At 49.2% G+C, this 13,206-nt stretch overlaps 1 protein-coding gene and 1 long non-coding RNA gene across 6 annotated transcripts in view; one reads left to right on the plus strand and one right to left on the minus strand.

Moving 5' to 3' along the window:
• kirrel3b (kirre like nephrin family adhesion molecule 3b) overlaps nucleotides 1–13,206 on the plus strand; it is a 186,231-nt gene that overhangs the window by 122,118 nt on the left and 50,907 nt on the right. For both annotated transcript variants that reach the window (XM_064302101.1, XM_064302102.1), the window contains exon 3: nucleotides 4,324–4,473. In XM_064302101.1, coding sequence (XP_064158171.1) covers nucleotides 4,324–4,473 — 150 coding nt within the window. The remainder of the gene's footprint in view (nucleotides 1–4,323; nucleotides 4,474–13,206) is intronic.
• LOC135235996 (uncharacterized) overlaps nucleotides 1–13,206 on the minus strand; it is a 145,688-nt gene that overhangs the window by 99,141 nt on the left and 33,341 nt on the right. The window contains exon 3 of one of the 4 annotated variants that reach the window (XR_010324481.1): nucleotides 9,851–10,942. The exons of the other annotated variants lie outside the window; for them this stretch is intronic. This is a non-coding gene — a long non-coding RNA (uncharacterized LOC135235996). Of the gene's footprint in view, nucleotides 1–9,850; nucleotides 10,943–13,206 lie in introns of those variants that run through there. 4 annotated transcript variants of the gene reach the window in all.

Consider the following 13,206-nt stretch of genomic DNA (forward strand, 5'->3'; position numbering starts at 1 on the left):
GCTAATGAGCCTATTGGATACGCATCACCGCTGTGCCCGTGGTTAACCGCTTCCTGTCCAAAGTCTTTTTGTCTGGTTTAAAGGCACAGAGATGAGTCTGTCCACGCGTGTGCGAATCACAAGCCGCTCTGCGTAACAGCGTCCGTCAAATGGCCGTAGAGTAAGTAGGGATCTGTCTGTGTGTCTGGGGAGGTTGTCAGGGTCACATGACCAGCAGGCAGCAGACCACAGCATAGTAATGTGCCCCCCCCCACCGCCCCACACCCACACACGCAACGACATATTCACACCCCGACAAGACACCCTGACCAATCACTGCAAGCTATGGGGATCTCGCAGTCACATGATCTCTGTCTCTCTCCGCTCCAGACCCAGATATTAACTGCCTCTCAGAATGATGTTCCTGGTCATTTCCCTCCATCGGCGCGCAAGAGCGACGGCTGCACCGCTCCCCCCCCCACCTCGCTGGCATAAATCACTTCACCCCCTGCCCCCCCCGCGCCCGTTCACAGCCATTTCCCACTATTGATCTACCATAAAGACGGGCCCGTTCCAGCGCTGATGGATTCATTACCTTTAATGGAGCTATTTTACATCGTTTGCCATCGGTGACACACGTTGTCTTTAGGAATTCATTAAGATCCATGGGGAAATTATTTAATGCCTTGCAGTGCCCCCCCGAGTCCCCCCCCTCTTGTGAAGATGTTCATTACGCTGTCAGGGGAGTGAGTGAGGCTCCCCGTCCCTGGGCTCTCTGAGGGAGCACATAGATCCTCGTCCTGTCGGGCGACCAGAGGCTCTCGCTTCGACGTACGTGCCGCACCGCCCGACCAACCGACCGACCGACGTCGGGGAGCGAAGGGCTCACCGCTCAAACCGGGGCGCGAGACTCCGCGGCACAAAACCCCGCCGGCGCTGGCGTCCCGCCCGCCGACGCGCCGCCCGTTCGGATCTGAACCCAAATCCACCACATTAAGGCATTAGTGCTGGCGCAGGAGCCACGTCCATAACCACAGCCAAGCGATAAGCTAAACCCACTGCTGCTCTGGGACTCCTTAATTCAGTCTGGGGCCTCTGTTGTTCTCAACATAAAAAAACTGCATTTTTTTAGGCAAATTCAGATGGATCAGAGTTTTTAATTAAATTGTTCACTGCTTTACGACAATTAATTTTTTAAATAACCAATAGTAAATTAATTTTGTAGGTTACATATTTTTTGATGGATTAATCCCTGCAAAGGCTTCCTTGAGCGAAGTGCAGTGTCACAGCTAGAGAAGCGGACTAAAAACACAGAGGCTTTAGGGGCCAGCCTGGGCACTGCCGCAGTACCTGGGAGGAAAGCACTAAACCTGAATTGCTGCAGTAAATATCCAGGTGTATACCTGGATTGTAAAAAAAAAAAAAAAAGATATATAAGAAATGAAGCACAAGCTATGTACAAGGCTATGGATGTGTCTGCTGAATGCCAAAATGTAAATATTAAGGACAATAGGTCTTCGGGACAATCACCTACTCTAAATGCCAACAATCCCGGTTCCCGGTTTTCTCATATAAACATCGTACAGTCATCTGAAGCACTGCTGCTTGACAGTGTTGAGAATAAGCAGGATTCACAGGTGGTTAAGAATAATGCATCCGTACGCGGTCATACACCGCATCCTATCAGCATCTCTGCAAGGCGTGTGGCGCCCACCGCTCTTCCTTCAGAAGAAGGACCGTACGCAGCGCCAAGTTCAATACGACGCGCTCAGACCCCCGCGGTCAAACCGTAAATCCTCGTCCCTCGACAAAAAAAAAATAAAAACAGCCTCCTTCAGCTGGCTATTAAACACTAATAGATGATTCAGCGAAGCCATCGATTCCTTGGTGGCAAAATAAACCATGGGGCTTTAACAGGAAATCAATGGTCATTAATGTTATTTACCACTTGCTGTTATGTATGATTGTCCCACTGTTAAACCCCCCCTACAGCTGACCTTTTGACGACACGTTTGCAATATTCTCGGGTCATCATAGATTTCTCCACATCCTGTTATCCCCGGACCTCAGGGACACGGGGGAACGGGGTCTCGACGTCGACGGATCTGCCGCACAAAACCCGCGCTGCTCATCCAGCACCTCCCAACCTGTTCCTGTTGGCCCCGCACCCCCCCCGCCCCCCACCCTCCGCTTTCAACCAAACAGATTAAAAGCAGCATGTGGCAAGATGAAATTTTGAGCGCTGTTGCAGGCTCTGCCGCTCCCCTCGCTGGAAAGCTAAGGGGCCACTTCACGGTCTGTTAAAACTGAATGGGCTTCGCTGTCATTGACTGCTAATTTGTTTTTTTTTTAATGCTCCGGCCTCCGTAATCTGACTCGAGGGCCTCGGAGCCGGCGAGCGTCAGGCCAGCCTATCACAGCGCCGCTCGCTAGACACACACCCGTGATCTTCAGCCACTTAAAAAATGAAGCCATGGGAATCTCGGGAGCAGGCATGAGTCACACTGATGCACGCGGGGAATCGATATCGCGCCGGGATGTTTACTGGCAATAATCCCACGTGAGCGCGGAGGCGCGCGGCAGACAGTAAAACTCGGAGCCGGGCCGGCGGATTACGCGCGGCTTCACAAATCACAGTGTTGTTTAAAAACAAAAGCCGGTTTAATCCGCTCTCCGAAGAGGAGGAGAAGTCAAACTTTTTTCAATCAGCGGATCTTTTTTTTCTCCCCGTCCCTCAGCAGAAAAAGCCGCACCTGTGACAGAGCCTCAGAGGCGCGCGCACAGAGTCCACACGCCTCTGCACGTAAACATCGCAGAGCAGCGGTAAGCACTTACCCGCATAAGTGCTGTTGATTCGGGGCTGTTATTCGAGAGGTTTGCAAAATGTTGCATGAAAACCCCGTGATTAGAAGTAGTGCTTTTGGGTTCTTCGATAGCGAACGCAGCATGCTCGCCATGCAAATTTCCGCTGCCGGTTATGTGAAGTGTTATAGAGGCAGCGGATGTTTCTTTTGCGGTAAAAACACAGGGCTTCTGAAAACAGTCCTCTCTCTAGTCTATTAAACTATAAATCCCCCAGTATTGTGCTGCCCCAGCACATTTCAATCATTCTTGTTCGTATACACAGTGGCAATAAAAGCCGCTTGTTCGCACCAAACATATAGCCACTCACAAACCCAGATCATTATTTGATTTTTTTTTTTTTTACTTTTTGCTTTCTCAGGACAGAAGATTCTGCGGAGTCATCATTCACTTCACTTATAAAAAAAAAATGATGTGGGAAAGCGAGTGGTTTGTGCCGCTCCTCGCGTTCAGGGGGAAATGACGCAGTTTTTTTATTCAACATCAATACTGTCTGTCTGTCCAGATGGGGACATATTGAAATAACCCGTCTCAACGGTTGCGTAGTAATGAATGAGAAGCGCACGCAGCGCAGTCTTTCATCAGACGAGCAAAACAACATGAATTATAAAGAAAGGAATCACCTGGCAGAGTGACTTAGAGTCATGTGCGCTGCCGCGCTGTCGGTTTATGGCTGTGGAATGTATGGCCGCCCGACAGTGGCGTGCGATGTTTCACCTGTGTGGAGCGGAGCAGGCGTCCTGTAACGTAACGGCATGTACTCTGCAAACGGCGCAGCGCACAGGGATGTAAAAATCCCGCCCCGGAGTGCTGCAATCTCTGCAGGCTTTCGGGGTTTCCTTTCAATCAGGGGCCAGCCTATGCTCTGGAAACAAGGCGCGTCGTGTCGTTAGCTACCTGTTACTCAAGCCACGGCTCTCCGTGTCCATGAACTGCTGGTTTTTGGAGTCAGGAGTCAGGTGTGAATACAGTCCGGACAATCAGTAGCACTAATTGCTCAGTTAATTACCTGGGGGAAAAGAAATCCAGGACCGGATTTGGATTTACAGCCCGGATTGGAGCGTCCATGCTTTAACTAATCAGAGTTATCAGTTAAGGGCATACGAGCTGAAACACACTGAAGAACCGGCAGAAATGCATCTCAACAGGATTCTGTTGGTTAAAGGCTTAGTTCACTTGCTGGTTTTTTGAATATTAGTTCAGTTTCTGTGCGTTTCGTGATTGTAAGCAGCAATGTGAGCTGCTTTGGAGTTACTGAAATGCATTTTGTGCTTTGGACCACAAGCCTCTATGGACACTCTACAGGCAGCAGGTGGTCAGAAACTTCTGTAAATATCTCAGATATTGTTCATCGCACACAAAAGTTTTCAATTGGGCCAATCAAAAACATACGATAAAACTGAAATACTGTTATATGTTAAAATCCGGCGCGCAGTGAGGCACACAGGCAGGAAGTGACATCATGCGCCCTGCGTGTTCCAGGCTACCCGCGGTACTCGGTGGTGGGGGACCACGGCTCGGGGGAGCACCACCTGCGGATCCAGCGCGTGGAGCTGACGGACGACGCCGTCTTCGAGTGCCAGGCCATCCAGGCGGCCATGAGGTCCCGCACCGCCCGCCTGACCGTGCTGGGTGAGTCTGCAGTGCGCCGTCAGAGACGAGCACGGACATTCACAAGAGCCGCCGCCGCCGTACCGCCAAACCGCCATTACTTAACCCATCAGCCGCTTAGAGCGCCAGATACTCAATCTCCTTTCCCACACCTGCCATGGTGCTGCAGGTAATGCGGCAGGTTTATGCGCTACTGCTATCGGCAACGAGAATAACAATTAGGCACGGTATCTGCCCTTTGCATGTGCTTGATTCAGTCATTCTGGATTGAGTGTAAATGTAAATCTACAGTGGGTAAAGCAGTACTATTCCCTTTCTAACCACCCTAAAGTCCTAGCCGACGTGCTTTCCCAAAATGAATGCAGTCACAATTTAGCCGAGGTGAAGGTGTGCAATAGCAATTCAAAAAAGGAGTCAACAGGGGCCTTATAGGAGCAGAGGGCTGCAGGCTTTGGTCTGTGTTTAATGACACTGATCGAGGAAGCCTGTGGTGCTGGATGTCGTACCACATAGCCTACCGGAGCCAAGCCCCGCTCGCTTTCAGCGTTAATTTCCTGCGAAATTCGACAATTTCCATTATTAAACCAGAGAGCCCATTTGATGGTTATTAAACTTTAATAGGTTATTATTCTACAGTACCATTCTTGTTTAAGTGGACTGCGCTAACAGAGCGCACTGTTCTCTGGGCATTCATACGGCCTGTTTCTTTATTATTTTACACTTTTCTTTTCCCTCCCTCTCTGCCTGTCCCCTGGGTAGCACGGGTCTGGGGTTTGGGGGGGGGGGGGGGGGTGCCGGGGCGCGCGGGAGCGAGGGGGGGAGCGAGAGAGAGAGGCGAAATAGAAAGACGGAGCTCAGGAGCACAGTTTCGTTGGCAGGGGCTGCTGGACAGCCTTATTGATCTGCTCTAATGAAAAGTGAAACTAATGATGTGTAAGGGAAGAAGTAGTCAGGAGAGGAAAGGGGAGACGAGAGAAGACAAATTACGGCTTCATGTCTTTCATTTTCGGCGTGCCACAACCCCCCTACCCCCACCGCCTAGCCCCACTGGTGTAAATGGGACCTAATTGATAATTAAAAGTTTGGGGGTTTTTTCTTGGTCGTCCAGGAATGTTGAGTAATTTCATCCGCAACCTCCTTCCCCTCTGGATATTTATTTTAAAATAATAACTAAAAAGTCTGCAAAATCCAGGCCGGCACCCACAGCAGAAATGCGAAATGCTTCATAAATGTGAAGATTAATGTTTGGGGGTGAGGGCTGGGGTTGAGCACCACATGCCACGTCATTTGCTTTCAGTCCTGTTCCGTGATTAGGACTTGATTGATTGAGTCCTGATTGCGTCAGATTGGCTGAGGGGGTCTGGAAAAGAATGCTGATTATTATCCCTGATTCCCCCAAGCCCCCCTTCCCCTGACCTCCGGCATCCAAAAAAAAAAGATTTTAGATGTGTTTATCGCAAGGCATGTGTTTAAAATCACTAAGCCTGCACATGCCACCCCTTAACTGCATTAAGCCCTCTCCCGCAATGCTGGACTCTCACAGTCCAAGTGAAATGTTCTCCTTTCAAGGTTTTAAGGTCCATTAATTTGAGTAATTATGGGGGGGTCTCTCTGTTTTTATTTTTCTCCTGCTCATTTCAGTGGGAAAGACATATCTCCTCTTCCCACTGTTTTCAGCATTAGTCCAGCGTTTAATCCCTATGCAAACTGGCGTGCTGCCGAAATGCAGCACGACAAGGCGCAGGCACGCACACAGGCGCGCGCACACAAGGTAATGAAATTAATATGTGCAAGCCAAGTGTCAAGATTAATTCCCCACTGTCAGTTCCCTTGTTAAGACAGCCGCCTGTGCTCATTGACTAACCTGACAGAGAAACTCAGCATGGGGGCGTCGCCCTACCGCTCAGCTACCCGACAGACAAATATATCTACCAATCTGTATCCATTCAGGAAAACGTGCCCCCTCCCATTCCCTAATGTAATGTTTCTTAACCTGCAGCCCTATTTGCATAATTATGCAGCCAGATTGTAATATTAATAAAGCCTATTCATTACCACGTGAAAAGTAAATAAATCACTCGATGACAGCACGCTGAACACCATCAGTGTATTTTCTTCCCCGTTTTCCGTTTTTATATTTACAAGGAAATAAACTGGTTTTATTGTTCTACGGCTGAATTTATGAGTTTAGACAGCCCTGACGGGACACTGGCATCGAATGTGGCTGTCAATCTTTGTGGACGGAATGGTTCCTCGATTGTTCTGGTCTGAAGGCGCTATCCGCATTGATTTTTCCCACACGGCGTTCATTGGTGTCAGGAGTGGGATCCACAAACTGCAAGCTGTCTATACTGTAGAGTCCTAAACTTGATTTTTTACCACATGATAATCCCTAATCGTCCTTCCCACAACAAAGGTATTGGCAGACAAAACATAACAGAGAAATATGCTCAGTCCTTGGGAAACTTCCTACACCTGGTAACAAAGAAAAATTCAATTGGACAATAAATATAAAACCAGACAGTGTTACTTTTCTTAAATCGCCGATCCCCACTTTCCCTTTCATTTAACAGAATTCTGGGGAGAGTTGAATGTTTCTTTTCTTACGTTTTAAAATGTAAATGATGTGCAGATGGCAGCTTCATATCATCTGGGCGACCAAAGGAATGAATCCGGCAAGGACTTATTGTGAACGTCCAAGACCTGGCAGAGAAGCTCAGGGACAGTCATTAAAGCAGACAGAAGGGGTGCGGGAAAAAGAATGCGCAACATGACCTCTGAACTCTGATCTCTGAGTGAAGGCAGCAGTGGGCCCCAGGTCGCCCCCTAGTGGCCGGTCTGCTGAATAAAGCATGAGGCCCAGCTGATGGTGGGCATAAAAGGGTGGGGCCCTGGAGGCTAATTATATCCCTTCAGCAATAGTAGTCTACCTGCGGATTTGGGATGTGAGATGCAGGGCGTCACATCTGGCCCAAAAGCCTGTGGGGGTGGGGGGTGATGGGGGGACACAGAAAATCAGTCTGCTGTAGGTGACCTTTGCCGTCAGACGAAGCGAACGGAAAGTTTTCCTTTTTCAGTTTTTAATATTCTTAACATTTACCTAGAGCACGGACGAGTGCAGAAATCGCAACCTGGCCCGGCTCCCCGCGTCCCGGCAGCATCGATTCGTCTGGTCTGACATTTGAAGAGCTCTTAAACACACGTGTGCCTGTGCGCGCTCCCCCCGACGCGGGCGGGCGGGCGGGCGCGCCCTTCCCCGCACTCGAGGCTCGCTTCGCCCCGCCCTTCCCTTTCTCCGTCCTCGTTTCTGAATTCCAGGCTCGTTAACGCTCCGGCCCGCCGTCGCCGATTTCCACGCGCCTCCGAGATGAAAGACAACATTAAAGGGATGCAAACTAATGCCACGTGCTGTAATACATGCATAAATATTCCCTTGTAATTCTGAAGCTTCAAAATTGCCAATTAGGAAATGTTTACTTTGCTGAAGACTAACAGTAAAGAGAGAAGAAAGGTCAGATAACTCAGTTTTCATTTGCTGTCAGGCAAATTATTAATTACAGTGACACGGCAATTGTAGTATCAAGTTTCCCGCTGATGAAATTAATTCCTCCAAACAGAGGGGTGCTCCAGCATCTGGGAGGCTTTGACAGCCCTGTGTCAGCCTTTAGCCACACAGGCAAGGAGTCAAGAGCTTTTAGATTATTAGCCTTTAATTACAGAGTGACATGCGAGCCCCACACATTCACTTCCCTCAAACCGATACGAGACCTCGTTTCTTTTGAAGGCACGGAAGCAAACAAGCAAGGCCAGCCAACTCCACTTCAAGCCCCGACTTTCCCTTAGCAAACTTTTTAGCCGGAGAGGAAAAAACGGCATTTTCTCCAGACGGTCTTTCAGGTTCCCGTTTACGGCCTCGTCCAGGTGCGGAGATCCGTGGATCAGGAGGAGGAGGAGGAGGAGCGCTCGAGCGGAAGGCAGCGCTGCACGCTGAAAGCCGCCGCGCTGCACAGGGCCCCTGCACCGTTTGGGCTGAACGGAGAGCAACCCTGTTGTTGTTTTTTAAAATTATTTTTCTCTCCCCGGCGAGATGATTGATGGCCTCTCCAATCCTGCCCATCGTTATTTTTATCCCTCAGCCCAACCGAATCTCGCCTTGCCTCTTTATTTATTTTCATACGCCGAAACGCCTGCGATGCCAGAGTGGGGGTATAGATTCAGTCGGGTGATCTCGAGGAAACAAGAAACAAAAAAAAAAGCTTTGCATTCATTACTGTTGGCCACAGAAGTCCCATAATCCTTTTCTCTAAAGTATACAGTAGCTTCTCGCTTCAAATGAATGGGTCTTCCGACAAAATTAGTTGCACATTAAAAGAGATTCAACTTTCAGTTTGATCGCTATTTCAAGGACGGTTCAACTATAAAAATATAATATATCTTCTTTTAAATAATAACATTTTAAAAATTTTATGCATCTTATATTTGTGAAAAAAACTTGTAAAAGTTTAAATGTTATAGTTAAGGCCAGACTGCAGACCGAAATAATTAAACTGTTCCGACTGAAATAAACAGCTTGATCCTCTCATGGTTAATTTTCTACAAGGAACTTGAGGACAGTACAAATCTGGGCCATTGTGAACTTGCCTGTTTACCTTGTGCGGATAATCCGCTATTAAACGCAGACACAGACACCAGCAAAGAGACTGGGCTGCAATGAAAAAATTTAAATGTGCGTTTTCAAGACGAGCTCTGAAAGCTGATTGGCCATAAAATGGGAATTTATACATTTAGTTTTGTTATTGTTCTTCTGCCAGGAGGTTTTATGAAAGGGAACAAGTTACAGTTTGTGATTTTGAACTTCTAGAAGCATCTGTGGCATCTGACCTTTGGGACATTTGGTTGTTCCCCTTCTTGCCTTGTGAAACGTGTGAGCTATAACCCTCAAACTGTTTTCTTTGAAGGAAAAAAAAACAATCTGCAAGAGCTATGTGCAGTGTGGTTCTCTTAATCAAAATATTAAGGACTTCTTAGCCTGTGCTTACAATCAAAGAAGTCTCCTCTTCTGTCTTCAACCCCACCCACTCACACCGGGTAAGTTACCCCACCTGACGTAGCTAGCTGGATAGCTAGAGGTAGCATTAGTACTGTGAAATGAGTGACCGTGAGCGACTGTAAGGAATTTATTTATAGCTTAATTAATTCCCTTACGTTATCCCTCACTGCCAGAAACATTACTTGCAGGTCCAACAGGAAACAAACTGACTCAAGCTTCACTTTTCATCCCCTTGGTGAACTTCAGCTCACACCACTGATGAAAACCAATTCCAGTGTTAACTCTAGTTCTTGAACAAGCCTGGTCGGCTTGTTCTTTTGCTTCGCTGTATCTGGACTTGTTCAGGCACACCCAGCCCTCCCCACACAGAATAGAACACTACACCCAGAAATGTCCCAAACACATTTTAGAATAACATATGCAGGTAAACGTGCACAAATTCAGCTAAAGACAGAGATTGCCAGAGCATCATAGATATGCTTAGTATGATTATTTTATAATATTTTCAGAGTAAAAATCCTGCATAGTATGCCTTTAAAGGCTTTTTTCCTTATTGTCGTTGAGCCTGCATGATACGTCTGTACATACATATTTAAACAAACTCAATTTCGACGCAACTTTGTCTCTATTGAGGTCACACAGACCGCGATTTCCAATTACTTATTTTCACGACACACATCCAGCCATTTTGCCACGAAATCCATCTCGCGCATTATCATTTTTATACGATAAAAGAGTCGCTGCCACTTTTGTATCACCTCCGCGTCTGGGAGAAGGCGGGACGCAGCTCTGTAATAACTCGGCGGCAACAGAACATAATTCCGTATTGATTCGCGGCTTCAGTGATTCTGTGTGCCTCGGTAATTCTAAAGCCAACACACGTCAGTCACAGAGAGAATGGCTGAGGTGACTCTGGAAGCGAAACAGAGAGACGCTCCATCACAGAAACAAAACGCAACACGCCGCTCCTGCGAGAGGGCTTATTGTCTCACACCGGCGCGGGGATGCTGTTCTCAAGTCTGTCTTATGAATAAATATGCTCGGCAGCAAGTGTAAGAATAATGTACCAGGAGAGAGATACAGACAGAAAGGGGGGGACGGATGCTGCGTGGCAGGGGTGGCAGGAGGGTTAGCGATGGCGATGTGTGACGCGTGGTCACAGGTCCTCAGACCGTGACGAGGTCCTCCGGGCGACCCGGGGTGGGTGGGGGGGCCGTGGGGGTGACGGCCATGTCAGCGGCGCCCTTCGTTTTGACGCATCTCGCTCGGCGCCTCCGCTCTCCGTGACGGAAGACAGCCTCCCGCGCGCGGGTTTCGCCGCCGACTTTGACACCTCGCGGCCCCCGGGGCAGGTCCCAGACCCACTCAGTCTGTCAGTCCGCCGCGGCGGGGCGGGCGGGGTGCGGGGGCTTCCTGGCTCCTCTCCTTCTCCACTTTTTTCTTTTAGAAAGAAATGATTTATTAGTGTTATTATTCTCTCCTGTTCCGCTAAAACCTCTCGGCTGTCTGTTTTTCTTTTTCATTCAGGCACAGAGGGCTGAATGAAGGCTGGAATGTTTCTCGTACATGCCGACCTCCTTTTAAAAAGCGGTTCATTTCAAAGCCGTAAAACGGGGAGAATGTGCCGAACCCGGTGCCAGCCTCTGTACCCTGGACCCTGTACTGGGTCGTGTGGTGCCGTTTAGTTCATGCCCACTGCCGGCCCTACGTGAGCCTGCCGTCTTGGTAGCGCGGGCACTTTGTGGTGCCAGGCACATACCCAGTCTCACTGTTTCTCCCCTCCTCTCCTCGTTTCTCTCTCTCATTTACTCTGCACCAGACCCCTCCCTCCACCAGCCCTTATTTGGGAAAGGCGGCGTCGATGCTCACAGACGGCTCCTGCTGCGGTGCTCCGCGCCTTTTCCATTAATCACTGGTGAGGTTTACCGCCAGCAGGCCGCGCGGAGCGGGCGAGGTCATCAGCGCCGCCGGGCCGGGGCTCTGACCACAACCACCCACACGTCTGCCCGCAGCGCCAGGGCCGTCTCCGTGGAAACCGGGGCACTGCCCGTTTGAGGCCTGCACAGGTGGCCTGATCTCACAGCTCTAAACAGACCTCACATCGTGAGGTCAGCGACAAGCCTGCAGGGTCAGGCGCTTGACAGAGTTAGCTCCTCTGCGTTGCCAGGTTACACAGGGCTTGGTTTATCGCTTTGTTGTTGATTCAGTGCCTCAAGTAAACAAACTCACCGCCACCTTAGATGATCTTTCTCCCTCCCTCTCATTTCCCGCCCTACCCACAATGCCAGTTTGCAGGATAACGTGCCCCTCTCCACCTCGACCGGGGTGGGGACTCAAAACACATTGGCCCTTATCTTGCGCTCGGGGAGTGAAATGTGGGATTGAAATGAAATTTAAGCGTGCTTTAATTAACTAGAGCGCCATCTCTTATCTGGAGCAGCAAGATGGGTTCATTCAGCCTGCGTCAAGCTGGGCCTCTGAGTGTCAACATGAGGCGGGACGCGGACGTGCGAGAGTGTGGGTAACAAAGACCCCACTCCTATGGGGCTCTCGAGAGGCGGACACTGGACCGCTCTATGCACTGTGAATTTATGATTGGCATATGGACTTAAAACCAGGGCTGAAAGAGGGTGGAACCATTTATAATACACACTCCAACCCTAAAACATACACACACACACACACACACACACGCACAGACATAATACACACACACTCCAACCCCAAAACATACACACACACACGCACAGACATAATACACACACACTCCAACCCCAAAACAATCAAACACACATGCACCTATAATACACATACACTCAACCCCAAAACACTCACACACATATGCACCTATAATACACATACACTCCAACCCCAAAACACACACACACGCACAGACATAATGCACTCACATGCATACCCATATAACACACACACACTTTCTCATAAATACTCCCAGACAGAGTACACACACTCTCATAAAGTCTCTTTCACGCATGCAATACGCCGTTGCATATGTTCTCCCTTTCTCACACACATATAGTACATGCTCACTATCTGTCACTCACACACTCTAGTGAGCTCCTTATCGAACAGACTATCACTCTCTTTCCCCTGTACAGAACTAACCTCTTTGTCTTCAACTTATGATTCTTCGTGGCACAGATTAGCAATCACCAGCACATATGGAAACAATGCACAGAAATAGTATAAATATTGGAAAAAGTTAACACACGCACACATTGGGGAAGTCAGAACAAGTTAGAGCACAACAGTAACTGAATTAAACCGTCTAATTGAGGAGCCGGGGATAAGGCTGGGCTTGGTAAAGCGAAGGTGTGGGAGCAGGAGTGGGAGGCAGTTTGGCGGGGTTAGGTAAACATCAGACCTCCACACAGCCCTGCTGCAGGGAACGAATGGACCTCGGGTGTCGGCGAATAATTTAAGATCAGCCAGCAGCGCCGGCCAGCTCACAAATCCATCAGGTCACCGGGCACAGCTCTCATTCGGAGGCATCGGGGTCTGCTGCGTCGGCACCCGGGTCATGAACGGAGCTGGCGGGGAGCCGCCAGCTTTCAGCGCCGCCGTCCGATCCGGGTGGGCGGGTGCGAGCCGGAGACGGACTGAGGCAAGGACTGGGAAAATAAATAAATAAAAAGGGCGAGAAGTAAGGGTATGCGGGGAGATCTGTCAGCCTGTCGATACAG

The sequence above is a fragment of the Anguilla rostrata genome, chromosome 12 (assembly GCF_018555375.3).
Source record: "Anguilla rostrata isolate EN2019 chromosome 12, ASM1855537v3, whole genome shotgun sequence".
Classification (NCBI taxonomy): Eukaryota; Metazoa; Chordata; class Actinopteri; order Anguilliformes; family Anguillidae; genus Anguilla; species Anguilla rostrata.